Source organism: Copadichromis virginalis, linkage group LG20 (genome assembly GCF_057382275.1).
Source record: "Copadichromis virginalis isolate Kocher_CV1m ecotype Utaka linkage group LG20, C_Virginalis_male_GT1.1, whole genome shotgun sequence".
NCBI lineage: Eukaryota > Metazoa > Chordata > Actinopteri > Cichliformes > Cichlidae > Copadichromis > Copadichromis virginalis.
In genome coordinates this window covers 33626859-33644937 of record NC_140637.1, presented here as the reverse complement: position 1 = coordinate 33644937, position 18079 = coordinate 33626859, and the positions used below count along the sequence as shown (strand labels likewise).

General features: G+C 40.7%; 1 protein-coding gene across 1 annotated transcript; it reads right to left on the bottom strand.

Moving 5' to 3' along the window:
• Positions 1 to 93: 93 nt before the first annotated feature.
• LOC146685247 (uncharacterized) lies at positions 94 to 4141 on the bottom strand. The gene is made up of 5 exons (XM_085443953.1): positions 3953 to 4141; positions 3023 to 3343; positions 2643 to 2711; positions 1608 to 1837; positions 94 to 1327 (listed from the first exon to the last, which is right to left on the bottom strand). The coding sequence occupies exons 1-5, from the start codon at positions 4068 to 4070 to the stop codon at positions 1304 to 1306; spliced, it is 762 nt and encodes a 253-aa protein (XP_085300079.1). The 5' UTR covers positions 4071 to 4141; the 3' UTR covers positions 94 to 1303.
• Between the last annotated feature and the right edge of the window lie 13938 nt (positions 4142 to 18079).

The window sequence follows — 18079 nt, the reverse complement described above, 5'->3', positions numbered from 1 at the left end:
CACAACAGGCAGTTCAACCATGATATGTTGATGTGCTCACAGATCTTTGTAAAAGATGAACATACCAACAATGTAAACAGCCACTGGTTTGTAATGTAAGGCAAGGCAAGTTTATTTGTATAGCACAATTTAACAACAAGGTGATTCAAAGTGCTTTACAAAGACATTAAAAAACAAAAACAATAAAAAGCATGATTTAAAATTGATTAAAAAGTAGATAAAATCAGAACAGTAGATAAAATCAGAACCAAAATCAGTAGTTAAAATATAAGTTTTGAAATTTAAGCTTAAAAGTGTGGATTTGGTGCTTTATTCAAATACAGCTGAGAACAGGTGAGTCTTCAACCTGGATTTAAATAAACTGAGTGTTTCAGCTGATCTGAGGCTTTCTGGGAGTTTGTTCCAAGCCTGTACAGGGCCTCGATCTCCTGGTGACATTGTGATATATATTTGTGTGTCATCTGCATAGCTGTGGTAGTTTATTTTGTTGTTCTTTATAATCTGTGCCAGTGGGAGCATGTAAATGTTAAACAGAAGGGGTCCCAAGATGGAACCTTGGGGAACTCCACATGTGATACTTGTCTGCTCAGATGTGAAGTTACCTATTGATACAAAGTATTTCCTGTTTTCTACGTATGTTTTGAACCAGTTTAGTACAGTTCCTGAAAGACCTGCCCAGTTCTCCAGTCGTTTGAGTAATATGTTGTGGTCAACTGTATCGAATGCTGCACTGAGATCCAGTAAAACTAAGACTGACATTTTTCCACTGTCTGTATTCAGACATATGTCATTGAACACTTTGGTCAGAGCGGTTTCAGTGCTGTGGTTCTGTCTAAAACCTGACTGGAAGGCATCGTAGCAGTTATTCTGTTTTAAGAAGTAACTGAGCTGTTGAGAAACTGCTTTTTCAATGATCTTACTTAAAAACGGGAGATTTGAGATCGGCCTGTAGTTTTTCATTTGTGTCTTGTCAAGATCGTCCATTTTCAGTATAGGTTTGATTACAGCAGTTTTTAGTGGTTCTGGAAACACAGCTGACATTTAATGTACTGAATCCTTAAGATTTTATGGCATTTTTGCCAACATCACGTTGACGTTTTACTAGTGTGGTGGCTCTGACTGACAAACAAAGATGCTGCACACACTTCAATTAGATTTTTTGTTTTGTTTTCACGAAAATTAAATTTTGACTAAACTTCTTAAGCTACACAACATTAGCATTACTTTTACATGTTCATCTTTATAAATGCAGGGTAGTTCTGTTCCTGGTCATTTTGGAGTCTTCATGTGCAGAGGAAGGAGTCTAATCATCGTTGATAGAAGACAACTGAAAATAAAAGAACAAGTTTCAGCCGACAACATATTTCAAATTCTTGAATCAGTTTGATCCAAATGACCGTGTGTCCTTGTGCTTCCACACAGATTATGTTTATTCTCTCAGACACTGATCAGACTTTGAAGCTGATGTTGTTCAGACTGCTCAATGTTGGTGAAAACGTGGTGAAACGTGTCAATCAGAAAATTTAAGCAGTAAACAGATTTTTATTTTCTTTGGTTATTATCATAATAAATCTTTTAAAAAAGCAAAATGATTTAAGGAAACTCACCTTCATGACCGTGTAGTCATTGTTTCTGATGTTTAATACAGCTTTCCTCTTCAATTTACTAATGTAGTAGAGCAGGAGACCAACACACAACAGTAAAGCTCCAACCAAGGACAGACACACAACCAGAGGCAGGAAGAAGCCTGGACAGTCTGATGACGGTTTGGAGAGTCCTGCAGTGAAAGTGTGACTCTGTGTTGTTGTCTGTTGTGTCGAGTCAGGAGGGTTTGAAGCTGCAAACAATCAACGCAAAGTAGTTAATCAATTAAAGAAAATCCTGGTACGATTCAGCAAGTTAATTGTGCTAACAGTACTGAATAGAAACAAAATACAGAATCAATACTATAATCAATTAAGCCAAGTATCTCATTAGTTTATCTTAATTACTTTAGTCAAAGTTGGTCACAACCTGAAAGGGCAGCTGACCTCAGTGCCAGCACACATACCTTCACCAACTGGAAAATGTCTTTTAAACCTTTAAGATAGAGCCAAGTTATAATGCAAATTTGCAAAATAAACAGCATGTGCATCAAAATCAACTATTTCCTACAGTGTAATCTGAATTCTAAGCATCCCAGAAACTACACAGAAAGGCTTAAACTCAAACATGAATTTTAAAAACACCAGCATATCTCTGTAAATGCCCTATAGGAAAAAACATTTTCCGTGAAAATGACATCACTTCCGGTTTTGGGCATCAGCTAGATCGTGCTGACGGTCAGATCGGCAAAGCGTGTTTCTGGAATATTATGTTTTTGTTGCTGCAAATGCTTTTCATGCAATTTTTGCAAAGCTTTATGTGGAAGGAAACCGTGAACTAGCACAAGCTGAATGTATAAGATGTAAGTACACTTTCTCCTGTTTATATGCAAAAATAATAATACGCTAGCTTATGTGGTTGCAGTTCTACCAGGCTTTAAAAAATAGTTACGCAAAACGGAGCATGTCTGCTCCGAACGGCCATAAAGATCAATAGGATGTAATTTTCATTTAACCTCCCGACAGATGCTGTGAAGCTGCAACTGCTTTGCAACCCACCTCGACCCCAGCTGCTGCTCGCAGATTCAGTTTGACCCGATGAAGGTGTGGAGGCAGAAGGTTTTGAAGCTGTGAACAATAAACAAAACAGTCAATCAGATACAAAATCAATACCCAATATGACAATAAGAAAATATAATCATTAAATAATCCTATTGGTAAAATCTAACACAAAATGTTCTGATGAATATCATTTGTAGACATCCAACTAGGAAACTTCTTCAAGGATTGATGGTGTGTGTGTGTGTGTGTGTGTGTGTGTGTGTGTGTGTGTGTGTGTTAGAAACATAATGATTTTGGTGAAAATGGTTAATTACAGATTTTGAAACACATTCAATTATAAATACACAAAGAAATTTTTCATGATTTGGTAAACTTACCCTCCACGACAAAAATATCGTCAGTGTCGTATGAGTCAGGAGACAAAGGGTCGCCGTAACCACACCAGTACTGTCCCGTGTCAGACTTGGTCAGCTGTCTGATGGCTGCATACAGTCCAAAGGCAGAGCCTTTTGTGTATTTGATGCTGTACCTGCCATTCTCGGCTTTGTCGTTAGTTGTGTCAATGAAAATATTTCCTTCTTTTTTACACGGATTCTTGCAAAGGAACTTCCTCTGCCCATGGACAGCATTGGAACATGGGAATGAGATTTCTTCTCCCTCAGTCTGCGCACGGAAGAATCCAGAGCTTTTATTAAATTCTATAAAATAGATGAAAACTCATTAAGTACTGTCTGTACTTCCTGTCAGCTGTTACACTCTAGTGACAACATTTCCTGTGCTAGTCTTACGCAGAGCTTCAGTGTGTTATTACCCAAAGTGTGTTATAATCTAGTCTGCTTTGAGTGTAATTAAAATCAGTTGAACTCATTTTAATACAGTGTATTCAGTGAATTCAAGTCAGTGTAATCTATGAATTAGATAATAACTAGTTAAAATGTCTGAGTTAAAATAGGTCTGTATTTAGCCTGAGAGTTTATGCAGGTATGAGAGCAGGTGGATTATGGAGGAGACCCATAATGAATTAATTAAATACACCATTAAATAATTAATGAAATGTGGCAATAATTAATTCAAATTGGAAATAATTAATTTAAAAAAATATTTACGACACATTGAATTAATTAATTATTCACACATTTAATTAATTATTTAACCTCTTAAGCCCCAACCCCCCCCGATACGGGGGCAAAAGGCAGGAGATCAGGTAGGCTTGGGGCTTCAGAGGTTAATGATGTATTTAATTAATTCATTTTGGCAGTCCTGGCGTTCCACAGTTATGAATTCAATGACGTTTGATAGAAACTCACCGTTGGAAACTCTGACCTCAATGTCTAAGTATGAATCTGGAGCTGAAGATTGACCCAAACCAAACCGGTACATTCCTGAATCAGACTTGATCATATGTGTGATGGTGAAAGACAGCATTCCTCTTCCTGAAGATGCATTTTTGTATTCAACCTTCCATCTGCCGCTCTGAGCTGTGGTTCCATCTGTTTTAATGAGAATGTTCTCTGCTCGCTCACATTTTTCCTTACAAAAGAACTTTGTGTTTCCAGACACAGTGAGGTAACTATGAAGTGTTAAATTCCCTCCTTCAGGTGCAACCCAAATGCTGGCTTTGACAAACCCAGTTGTACCTGTTGGACAGAGAAACAGTGAAAACAGGTGATTCAGCTCAGTGTCAATACAAGATGTTAAACAGGTACAAAATGTGATCTGTTTGTCTGCGCCATGGTCATGATTAGGGATGGGTATCGTTTAGGTTTTATCCGATACCGGTGCCAAATCGGTACTTTTGAAACGGTGCCGGTGCTTAAACGGTGCTCAAACCGGTGCTTAAAGAATGGAGAACACAAAATTGGTCCAAAAACCTCTCATGTTCAGCTGGGTTTTTGTAAAAAGATAACAATGTTAGCCTTTTCTGCAGCTATGGGGCATATATGGTATCACTCTTGGCTGGAAGCTTAAACAATGGAAAAAACACAAACTTTGTCCAAAAACCTCTCATGTTTAACTGTTTCCCTCTTTTTCTTTGGTCATTTTAGCCTTTTTGGCCAGGGTGAAGGGAGTATCTGCCATCAAACAAGAAGACAGCAGCATGTAGCTATGATGGTGTTTGCTAGTTCACCTTACATGCATTAATGTAATAACGTGGTTAGCCTACTCAACGTAAATCACACATGAACAACATTAAGCTACTCACGCACAGAAGAACGGCTGCTGCTGCATCATCATCCTCATCATTTCTGCTACACTGGCAGGGCTAGGGGCCAGGACTCTCCTCTTCGGGTTCTTGGGGGATGTTGCTAATTCCGGGTCCGATAACAGGCACCACACCCGCAGTAGATGTGCTCGGTGTGAGGTCTGGCAGCAAGCTATCAAATACGGCGCATTTCTCGGCTTTTAAAAAAAACGCTATGCGTCGCCAGGTGTTTCATCGGATTCGAGGTGTTACCTCCTTTGACAGTATCACAGTATCAGCTTAAAGCACTTGTTGCTGCTGAGTTTGCATATTTTGCTGTGAAGTACAGCAGGACTTTGACCGCTTCGCCTTGGACATTTTTAATCTGTAGCTCTGCGCTAACAGAACGTATGTACCTGGCCCCGCCTACTATTCTCGGAAACGTAAAACGATTGGCTAAAAGTGTATCACAGCTCAGGAAAAAAAAGCACCGAAATAAAGCACCGAAATGTGCGCTGCTTTTCGGTCTGGTTACTACCGTTTATGTCAGAACCGGTGCCATCATGGCACCGGACACCGGTACCCATCCCTAGTCACGAGCTGTGCGTTTCTTGTGACAGCTAAACGGTGAATTAGCCCTAACAGACAGCTCTGCCTCCCTCTGTCTGTGACCGTAGGTTTGACAGGGGAAACTAACAGCATGCTAACTAGTGCAGGTCTGAAGCACCTACAGTGGGATGCAAAAGTTTGGGCAACCTTGTTAATAGTCATTATTTTCCTGTATAAATCGTTGGTTGTTCCAATAAAAAAATGTCAGGAGACACACACAGTGATATTTGAGAAGTGAAATGAAATTTATTGGATTTACAGACAGTGTGCAATAATTGATTAAACAAAATCAGGCAGATGCATAAATTTGGGCACTGTTGTCATTTTATTGATTCAAAAACCTTCAAAACTAATTATTGGAACTCAAATTGGCTCGGTAAGCTCAGTGACCCCTGACCTACATACACAGGTGAATCCAATAATGAGAAAGAGTATTTAAGGGGGTCAATTGTAAGTTTCCCTCCTGTTTTAATTTTCTCTGAAGAGTAGCAACATGGGGGTCTCAAAACAACTCTCAAATGACAATAATTTTCTTTTTCTTTGATAAATAAGGAGGCAACCTCATTGACCTCTACCCATTGGCTAATGATGTAATACCTGCTGCACAGAGACGGGGAGTTTTGTTATCTATTCGTAGCCTTCTGTCTGTTCTCATTCAATAATTCAGTTATACCAGTAGTACTTATTGAACTACATCATCTTTTTTGTGTTTGGTTGTTTGTTTACATACTTGGACTCTGCTTTGAAACACTCCAGCAATTACATTTGGACTTACAGTACAGTTTCAAAACTTAACAGTATTATAAGGGGTTTCAGCTTACTTTGCTATGGCCACTGGAGCAGTGGTTCGATTGCTTCAACACCTAGGTTATTGCTATCATAGACAGGAGTAGTAACACTCTAAGTATGTTAAGTTTGAAGAGCTCGCTGCTTGTTCTTGTTCTTTTTTTTGGCAGCCATTTTTTGTTGTCGGGAGGGCAAGCTAGGGCACGGGGGGTCTCTATATTGGTCAGGCAAAACACTCCCTTTGAGGCCCACAATGTCGTAGCAGACAAATATGGCAGATATGTCATAGTCAGTGGGAAACTGTATAACAGTCTTGTTGCTCTAGTAAATGTGTATGCTCCTAATACAGATGACGAGAATTTCTTTAAACAACTATTCTCCTCTTTACCCAACTTAAATATCTACTCTCTTTTTCTGGGGGGTGATTTAAACTGCTGGTTAGACCCAGCCCTGGATCACTCATCCACTAAGAGCAATGATTTAAGCAAATCTGCATCTGTCATTCATGCCTTTCTATCAGAATATGGAATGTGTGATGTTTGGCGTACTCTAAATCCTCATAAAAGAGATTACTCCTATTTTTCACATGTGCACCATACATATTCAAGAATTGATTACTTTATCATTGACACTATTGTCTGCAGCAGGTCCATTCCTGTGCCTACCATAGCATAGTTATTTCAGATCACGCCTCTCTTACTCTGTTTCTGTCTCTTCCACATCCTCCTGTTAAAGCTGCACAATGGCGTTTCAATTCGACCCTCCTGTTGGATGAAAATTTTGTAAAGTTTATCCAGGATGAGATACGCATTTACTTTGCCACCAACTCTTCCCCAGAGACTTCCAGCCTTGTCGTATGGGATGCCTTTAAGGCGTATATCAGAGGCCAGATTATTGCTTATTCAGCAAGAATTACAAAACAGTCCACCCATGAAAGAAATAAGTTCATGCAACAAATTAAGGAGACCGATGAACAGTATGCTCTCAAACAGAGTCATGAAATATTTAAAAAGCGTGTAGAACTTAAAACAAGACTTGACCTACTCACAACGTACTCGACTGAACGTTTACTCTTACATGACAAATCCAAATTTTATGTGCACGGTGACAAACCTGATTAAGTTGGAAGGTTATATTCTTCCATCATTACACTTTTTCAGATACTTGCAAGTCAGGCACTTTATTTTTTCCCAGACTTCGAGCTCAAGCCTCCACCAGAGCCTACACTATTAGAAACTATCCTACAATTCAATCCAACCAATAGAGGGCTGATTTCCTTGCTTTACAATAAAATGTTAAATTTGACACATACAACTTCATCCAAGCTCAAGACACAACACTCAACACAACATCATTATGTGCCCGCCACTGTTTAATCCAGTTCAAAGTGGTGCATAGAGCCCATTCAGTTCTGGTCAGAGGTTTTTCATACCATGTCCAGGATTCTCAGTGTGACGCTGGCCCCTGCCCCCCTTCTTGCTGTGGTTGGCATCAGTGGGAATGAGGTGCTTCTACCGGCCTCTAAAAAACAGGCACTATCATTCTGCTCCCTGTTGGCCGGGAGGGCAATCCTACTGAGGTGGTGGGACGCTGCCCCTCCCACTCACAAGCAGTGGTTATATGACCTCATGGCCTGTCTAAAACTGGAAAAGATAAGACACTCACTTCACAACTCCACTGGGAAATTTCAAAACATCCTTGATGCCTTTCAAAATCTATAAGAATTTTTCAGCAAACTCTCTTAAGTCAGGTGCGGAAATACAGTGTGCAGGTCTAGGGCAGTGACCTGGGTGGGGATGAATGGGATTATTTGGCAGGGATTATGTTATTTGGGATATATTATACATATGTTTATATTTTTCTTTCTTTTTTCTCTTTCTTTCCCTTTTTTATTTTTCTTTTTTTTCCTTTTATTTCACAGCTGAAGATACAATTCTGAACTCATTTCACAGCCTAAATGTACTACTTAACCTTAATGTACAGATCATCTGTAACCCTTCTCTTTTCTTTCTGTTTATATGTATAATATATATGTTGATGTTTATGTGTATAAAAGGAAACCTCTTAATAAAAAGACATTGTTTAAATGACCTGAAGACAAAGATTGTTGACCATCATGGTTTAGGGGAAGGATACAGAAAGCTGTCTCAGAGATTTAAGCCGTCTGTTTCCACAGTTAGGAACATATTGAGAAAATGAAAGACCACAGGCTCAGTTCAAGTTAAGGCTCGAAGTGGCAGACCAAGAAAAATCTCAGATAGACAGAAGCGACGGTGAGAACAGTCAGAGTCGACCCACAGACCAGCACTAAAGACCTACAACATCGTCTTGCAGCAGATGGAGTCGCTGTGCATCGTTCAAACATTTGGCGCACTTTACACAAGGAGATGCTGCATGTGAGAGTGATGCAGAGGAAGCCTTTTCTCCGCCCACAGCACAAACAGAACTGCTTGAGGTTTGCTAAAGCACATTTGGACAAACCAGCTTCATTCTGGAATAAGCTGCTGTGGACTGATGAAACTAAAACTGAGTTATTTGGACATAACAAGGGGCGTTATGCACGGAGGAAAAAGAACACAGCCTTCCAAGAAAAACACCTGCTGTCTACAGTGAAATATGGTGGTGGTTCCATCACGCTGTGGGGCTGTGTGGCCAGTGCAGGGACTGAGAATCCTGTCAAAGTTGAGGGACACATGGATTTCGCTCAGTATTAGCAGATTCTGGAGCCCAATGTCCAGGAATCAGTGACAAAGCTGAAGCTGCGCCGGGGCTGGATTGTGGCTCAAGAGTCGCCTTGTAATTGGAAGGTTGCCGGTTCGAGCCCCGGCTTGGACAGTCTCGGTCGTTGTGTCCTTGGGCAAGACACTTCACCTACTGCCTACTGGTGGTGGTCAGAGGGCCTGGTGGCGCCAGTGTCCGGCAGCCTCGCCTCTGTCAGTGCGCCCCAGGGTGGCTGTGGCTACAATGTAGCTGCCATCACCAGTGTGTGGATGTGTGTGTGAATGGGTGGATGACTGAATGTAAAAAGCGCTTTGGGGTCCTTAGGGACTAGTAAAGCGCTCATCTCAGTCCCCAGACCTTAATGGTAAATGGCCTGTATTTGTATAGCACTTTTACTAGTCCCCCCTAGAGACCCCAAAGCGCTTTACACACCCAGTCATCCACCCATTCACACACACATTCACACACTGGAGGAGGCAAGCTGCAGTTGTAGCCACAGCTGCCCTGGGGCAGACTGACATATTATTGAAAATCTGTGGTGTGAGTTAAAGAGAGCTGTCCATCCTCGGACGCCATCAAACCTGAATGAACTAGAGATGTTCTGTAAAGAGGAACGGTCCAAAATACCTTCAACCACAATCCAGACTCTCATTGGAACCTACAGGAAGCGTTTAGAGGCTGCCATTTCTGCAGAAGGTGGATCTACTAAATATTGATTCCATTTGTGTTGCCTAAATTTATGCACCTGCCTGATTTTGTTTAAACAATTATTGCACACTTTCTGTAAATCCAATAAACTTCATTTCACCTCTCAGATATCACTGTGTGTGTCTCTTATATCACATATTTAACTGACTTTTTTATTGTAACAACCAACGATTTATACAGGAAAATAATGACTATTAACAAGGTTGCCCAAACTTTTGCATCCCACAGTATATCAGCCAAGTCAAAAAAAATCCGGAACACAACCAAGCACCTCTGCGCCCTGTGTAGAAGCTAGCATCAATATTATAAAAAGATTAATTGAAAAACTACACACAGCTACAGCAATACAAAGGTCATCAGATCTCACCTGATAAGAAGAAGATCACAGCATGCAGGAGCTTCATTGTCAAAGTGATCCAAATGGAGGAAATATGTTATACTTCAGGAGAACAACTTCAACCTGTCAGTCGCTTGTCCCTGTGTCTGATCAATCAGGAGCTGATGCTGCTTTAATTTAACATTTACTTCCTCTTTCTGTCTGTTCTGTGTGCATTTGCACATTTTAGGTACACACACACAAAATCATTTCAATTCTCTCATATGAGTAAATCCATATGATCTGTGTGTAATTTATTCAAGAGGAATAAAAGCAAGCGACAAGTTTGAAGCGTATTTAAAAGATTTTTATTGTTTTTCTGCGTTGATGTAAACTTTTGTGGTTTTCAACAATCGCCAACAAAGAGTGCAGGGGTAAGCACAAACACACACACACACACACACACACACACACACACACACACACACACACACACACACACAAACTGCAAGTCATAAACAAAACAAATCACTACCAGTTTGTTTATGAGCTGAAGAACTGGACTGAAGCGCTGAGTTACTGCAGGGACAAATACACAGACCTGGCTGCTGTAGACGACATGCAGGATGTGCAGACGCTGAACGACATGGTGGACGTGAGAAAAATGAGCATCATGGAGAACGCCTACGTAAACTCTATTTTTTTTCTTCTGGAAACTTGCCAACTAATTATTTAACTTTAAACATACTGAACTATATTGATTTTTTTTTTATTTCACTAGATTTTGACTGCTTTCTGTTTCAGTGTGGTTATGTTTTACATGTAACATCCTCTCCGTCTGCAGTCATTGACACTAGATTCACTGCTGTTTTAAGAATTGTGTAACATAAATCTGCTAAAATAAATCCCCACCATCTCATACTCCATGATGTTTACTAAAAAATTATTATTTATCAACTAATGAATTTGGGACGAAGAGCAGCTCATTCACAGTAGTCTTTTCTATTCTATTTCACAATAGATGACCTTTGATACCAGTTTTCATTTTTGTCATAAAACAGGAAGGAAACTCTTTAAGCTTATCAAACAAATGTGTTAGCTTTGCATTCCTCCATTCCTAGTATTGCACGACTTGCAGCAGCTGTCTCTTCTGGCCTTTTAGCTTGTAGTGAGACTTCAGGGAGATTCACTTCCTCAAAAAGATCTTTGAGGATTTTAGCATCAGTGTCAATATCCCTAAGATCTGGCCTAATGCAGTTGTTCCAGTTGACTTTTGTAGTTTTGAGCATCTCAGTTATTTGCAAAAGGTGACGAGACATCTAAGAATATAAACTAGCAAAAAAGAAAAACACAATAAAAGAAAAACTTCAACCTAAACAAAATAAAGTCAAAATACACTCAGAATAAATGTATTCTAAGGATATCTATTTAGTGTTTATACACATTTCTTCAGTTTTTCCAGTCAAAGTGTTAAAGTTGCTTTCACCCTGTGTTCTGGGAATCTGAGGACACAGTTTTACATACTTGTGACCCCTGTGATGCAAATTTTGTGTTCAAGATGTTGAACAGTAATCAGTCAAACATGCATGACGTGTTTTTATTTGACTTCCATCCACTTCCTGCAAGGAAAATATTTTGCATGAGGGCAACGATGTCACTGAATTACACAGCATTATACCTGTTTAAGGCATTTCTTTTCCAACGTGGACAGGCCAGAGTAGGCTTGTAGTTACACAAGTTTAATTTTTTGTCACCACCGTTTCTACTAATACAAGCAGGTACATTCATATGTGCAAACGGAGAAATCGCTTGATCAATGGTTTTCATTGGATTGTGGACACTGACTGAATGAACACTACTTCTGCTTCAGCAGCAGGGTTACAGAGTGTCACTGCAGGATGACTGAGGTCAAACTCTCTTTAACTCTGACACAGGGACAAAGAATAAGAATAAGAACCGAAACTAGTGAATGACACAAAAAACTCATAGTGAAACTGTTCAGTGATGGGGTCATGACCTTATGCACACACACACACACACACACACACACACACACACACACACACACACACACACACACACAAACTGCAAGTCATAAACAAAATAAAGGAAGTTACCTGGGAGTTCATTGAACTTCCACAACCTCTTCCAGTTAACATTACAGTAGGGAGGGACCTCACTGGACAAAATAAGCTCACTTTTGTTGTTTCACAATTTTGAATCGGTTTCAGATGCTGACAGTTAATATACAAGTGCTGAATATACAAAAGTCGAATTTAAAATACACCAGCAACCATCTGCTGACTGGCACTTCACTTACTGATTACTGTAAGTAAGGCCAGTTGAAAAAAATGTAACTCAAACAGAGTCTGTTTGACAAAGTAAAAGTAAAGTAGGCTGAATATGTCCAAAAACAAAAGATAATCTTGCAATATAAGTGTGACGGTTCTCAGTTATATTCAGGTTCATTTATAGTCTCAGTTATTCTATTTTGAGTTTCTTATAGTCCCTGTTTATTTCTTGGATTATTTGGTTTCCCCTTATGTCTTTGCCCTCTGTTTCTCTGTGTGTGTCTGTGTTTGTGTGCTTGTATGAGCCCTCGCATCATTTCCCTTCTTGTGTTCCAGTTCATGTTTCCCCAGCCCGTCATGTCTCCTCTCTCTCCCTCGTTCCCTAGCTCCCTCTCGCTTGCCTTTCCTCCACTCCTCTGTCAAACTCATGTGTCAGCGCACCGGATTATAAAGTGTATTAAGCCAAACAAAACAGTCAGATAAGTCAAACTTTATTAAACTCATTCTTCTTGCTTCCTCCACTTCTGTACCATTGATTCATTAATGCTGAATTCTATCACAGCTGCTCTATTCCCGTGTTGTTGCAGTATATTAATGACTAGAGCTGGGCGATATATCGAGTTTTTAAAACATATCGATATATTTTTATACGAGATATAAGATGTGACAATATCCTTTATATCGATTTAGTCTATGTTACGTTATAATTATAGTTGTGGAGCCGCAAGTTTGCCTCTCTTTCGTCCACTTTTGTCTCTACGCAACGTTACTCGGCCTCGCCTCTCTCCTTCACTGAACACAACTCCGCCTCCTCCCCCATCACTTCACGTGCAGGCAGCGACAAGATGGACACGGCAAATCTCCGTTAACGAGTTACTGCGCATCACCCCGTGCGTGGGGCTGGACGGCGTCAACGTGTTAACGAGCTAACCATGCTAACGAGCTAACCGCGCTAATGAGCTAATCGCGCTAACCCTAAAATCCTTTCATTCTCTCAAAAGTTGATAGCGCGCCTTATGTATGAATTCTGGTTGTGCTTGATGGCCGCGAACCGATTTTATGTGGAACACGGCGCTCAGCAATCTGTCAAAAAATGTTTTAGTTCGACTTTGGTAAGTTACGGAGCTGCACCGCTTGATAGATTGTCGGCGCATTACGGCTACCGAGGAGCTTCGCGGAGTGATACGTACTGTGCTTCAAAGTAATATTACCGTATTGTGTGTGTGTATAAGGACCATAAATAGCACCTGTTAAGAGACGTGGTTATGAAGCGGATTTCAAACTCCAGGCTGTCAGTCACACAGTAAAACTTGGGAACAGAGCAGCTGTGAAATCTGTCTGTCTTTGTTATTACGCTCAGCGTCTTTTAGTTTACATTTTGACTGCACAATTGTGAGCTCTTTGTTTAGCACAAAAACAACATTGTTTTCTTTTATTTATGGAGCATTATTATTCAATGAATGCTCATAATTTAATTTTGAGTAATTTTTCATGTACATCTGCGCTGTATGTTAATAAAAGTGCCTGTGTGACATCTGGGACACAGCTTTGACTAAGAACTCTCTTTTTGTTCTTACTTTATGGCTTAAAAAAAATATCGAGATATATATCTTATATCGCCATCCAGCTAAAAAATATCGAGATATGAATTTTGGGTCATATCGCCCAGCCCTATTAATGACTAACCTCGTATTGTGGATGGATTATCTCAGTTGTTCTCCTGACTGAAGTTTGGTTTACAGCATCCTGCCATGTGATTGCATTTGTCCCTAACCATCGGGAACCCTCACGTTAACTTTTATCGAGTGGAAAAAAGTTAGCGTTCATCCTCCAGCTTCACTGTTTATGTTATGCTAACATAGCTGTGTAGCTAGCGATCACGTAGCACATCATTAAATACCAGCTAGTCCAACTTCAGTAACTCTACAAACGTCACTGCTGTTTAGTGTCCCGTCTTCATTAGGGCCCGAGCACCGAGAGTGCGAAGGCCCTATTGTATCTGCTCCGTTTCTTATTATTATTAGGGCCCGAGCACTGACAGTGCGAAGGCCCTATTGTAATTGCTCTGTTTATTATTATTATTATTATTATTATTATTAGGGCCCGAGCACTGATAGTGCGAAGGCCCTATTGTAATTGCTCTGTTTATTAGGGCCCGAGCACTGATAGTGCGAAGGCCCTATTGTAATTGCTCTGTTTATTAGGGCCCGAGCACTGATAGTGCGAAGGCCCTATTGTAATTGCTCTGTTTATTATTAGGGCCCGAGCACCGAGAGTGCGAAGGCCCTATTGTATCTGCTCCGTTTCTTATTATTAGGGCCCGAGCACCGAGAGTGCGAAGGCCCTATTGTATCTGCTCCGTTTCTTATTATTATTATTATTATTATTATTATTATTATTATTATTATTATTATTATTCACCCCAAACAAGGGCCTTTTTGAGGGCCTAAACATGCTCAAAAACTCATGAAATTTTGCACACATGCCAGGTCTGGTGAAAAATTTTGTATTTTAATGGTTTTACATATGAGCACTGGGAAATGGCTCTACAGCGCCACCTATGCCTTGTTAAATGCAGCCCTACGACCACATGGTTTGAGCTACATGTATGAAATTTGGCACACATGTGTATCATGCCAAGACGAACAAAAAAGTCTGTGGGCCCATTGACGCAAACCCAACAGGAAGTCCGCCATTTGGAAGAGAAGGTGACATTTTGGCTCTAATTTTGCCATTTCCATGCCTCGAACTTTTGCGAACTCCTCCTTGGGGTTTCATTTCATAACCTTCAAATTTGGACAGTGTCAACTACACCCTTGTGCCATGTTAAATTGCGGAGCTTTTGAGTTTTCACAATACTATGAGGCCGTGGCGCCATGGCGAATTTCGATGACTCGCCATGAAAATCTTATTGCCTCTCATTTTGTCATACATTTTCTGACCTTGACCAAAGTGAACACATATGATAAGGCTCCACCCCTAAACATATTTCAACTGCCATATTTGACATGAAGGACAGCGCCACCTAGTGGGAACAGGAAATGTCATGTTTTACACTTTGGGGTACAGTATAGTGATGGGTGACATCTGCAGCCTCAAATTTCTCCAGAAAACCCTTAAGGAGTTGGTCTTGGGTTACAGTGAAAACTGTGACTTTTCGCAAAAGGGTGTGACCCCAGCAGCATGGCGAACTTTGATGTCACGCCATGAAGAAACAAATTAGTATAACTCCATGAAATCCAGTCTGATCAGTACCAGACTTTACAGGCATGAAGTCAGACCCGCCCTGAACAGATTGATGTGCCCATTGTCGGGAATACGGACAGCGCCACCTAGTGGGAACAGGAAATGTCATGGCTTTAATTTTGTTGTACTGATTTTCACAGGTTCATCGTGGCCACCTCAAAAGCGGTGAATATCACCATCAGTCCCTTGTGATGCTTCAGTGCAAAAATTGTGACTTTAAACTGAACGCCGCACCCTGGTGGCAACGCAGTTCACCATGAAAGATGAAGTGGCTTTTGAGGGGCTTGGAAAGTTTAAAAAGTCTTGAAATTTGGCGCACACCTCCAATGTGGTTAAGGCTTTGTTGTTATGTGATCATTTTCATTGAATATCCCAAAATGGCTCCTCAGCGCCCCCTACAAAATTTCAAAATCACAGCCCCTGCTCTGTGTTTTATGTATGATTCTGAAACCTGGTAAGCTTATAGGAGATATCAAGATGTACAAAAAAGTCTCTTGGAGCAATATCCCAAATCCAACAGGAAGTCAGCCATTTTAAAATTAATGTGCAATTTTGGCAACATTTTCCCCTCTTTTCAGGCATCGTTCTTTGACGAACTCCTCCAAGGGATTTCATCATATTGCACTATTCTTCAGTGTGTGGAATCCAAAGACCTTTGTGTTGTTAAATTGCGAAGCTTTTTACGTTCAGGGAAACGGGGTGGTTATGGCGGCACGTAGACTCTCAATCACTCGCCAAAACGCAGTAATCTGCTGTCACTCAAAAACACAATGTCCAATCTCACCCAAAGGTCGCAGGCATAATGAGACTCGAGTTCGGAAATGTTTGTTATGCCATTTGTACATAATGGTTAGAGTGCCACCTAGTGGAACGACTAGCTAATCATGAATGAATGAGTTGAAATGTTAGCTGGTGGTTAAATGCATGAATTCCATCAATGTGACATCAGATCGGACGTGCTGGTTTTAGGTGTTGGGCGTGGCTCGACGCGCCGGGGGTGCGAGGGCCCTCATAACGCTGCTTGCAGCTTTAATTATTATTATTATTATTATTATTATTATTATTATTAGGGCCCGAGCACCGAGAGTGCGAAGGCCCTATTGTATCTGCTCCGTTTCTTATTATTATTATTATTATTATTATTCAGGCGAAACAAGGGCCTTTTTGAGGGCCTAAACATGCTCAAAAACTCATGAAATTTTGCACACATGCCAGGTCTGGTGAAAAATTTTGTATTTTAATGGTTTTACATATGAGCACTGGGAAATGGCTCTAGAGCGCCACCTATGCCTTGTTAAATGCAGCCCTACGACCACATCGTTTGAGCTACATGTATGAAATTTGGCATACATATGTATCATGCCAAGACGAACAAAAAAGTCTGTGGGCCCATTGACGCAAACCCAACAGGAAGTCCGCCATTTGGAAGAGAAGGTGACATTTTGGCTCTAATTTTGCCATTTCCATGCCTCGAACTTTTGCGAACTCCTCCTTGGGGTTTGATTTCATAACCTTCATATTTGGTCAGTGTCAACTACACCCTTGTGCCATGTTAAATTGCGGAGCTTTTGAGTTTTCACAATACTATGAGGCCGTGGCGCCATGGCGAATTTCGATGACTCGCCATGAAAATCTTATTGCCTCTCATTTTGTCATACATTTTCTGACCTTGACCAAAGTGAACACATATGATAAGGCTCCACCCCTGAACATATTTCAACTGCCATATTTGACACCAGGTACAGCGCCACCTAGTGGGAACAGGAAATGTCATGTTTTACACTTTGGGGTACAGTATTGTGATGGGTGACATCTGCAGCCTCAAATTTCTCCAGGAAAGCCTTAAGGAGTTGGTCTTGGGTTACAGTGAAAACTGTGACTTTTCACGAAAGGGTGTGACCCCAGCAGCATGGCGAACTTTGATGTCACGCCATGAAGAAACAAATTAGTATAACTCAATGAAATCCAGTCTGATCAGTACCAGACTTTACAGGCATGATGTCAGACCCGCCCTGAACAGATTGATGTGCCCATTGTCGGAAATACGGACAGCGCCACCTAGTGGCAACAGGAAATGTCATGGCTTTAATTTTGTTGTACTAATTTTCACAGGTTCATCGTGGCCACCTCAAAAGTGGTGAATATCAACATCAGTCCCTCGTGATGCTTCAGTGCAAAAATTGTGACTTTAAACTGAACGGCGCACCCTGGTGGTAAGGCGGTTCACCATGAAAGATGAAGTGGCTTTTGAGGGGCTTGGAAAGTTTATAGAGGCTTGAAATTTGGCACACACCTCCAAATGGATGAACGCTTTGTTGGCATGTGATCATTTTCATTGAATAGCGCGAAATGGCTCCACAGCGCCCCCTACAATATTTCAAAACATCAGCCCCTGCTCTGTGTTTCATCTATGAGTCTGACACTTGGTAAGCTTGTGTAAGATATCAAGATGTACAAAAAAGTCTCTTGGAGCAATATCCCAAATCCAACAGGAAGTCAGCCATTTTAAAATTAATGTGTAATTTTGATGACATTTTCCCCCCTTTTCAGGCCTCATACTTTGACGAACTCCTCC

Coding starts and splice junctions, on each gene's coding strand:
- LOC146685247 (XM_085443953.1), bottom strand. CDS start 4,070: ATGCTGTCTTTCACCATCACACATATGATCAAGTCTGATTCAGGAATG. Junction 3,344..3,952: donor TGAGGTCAGAGTTTCCAACG/GTGAGTTTCTAT, acceptor TCTATTTTATAG/AATTTAATAAAAGCTCTGGA. Junction 2,712..3,022: donor CGATATTTTTGTCGTGGAGG/GTAAGTTTACCA, acceptor TATTGTTCACAG/CTTCAAAACCTTCTGCCTCC.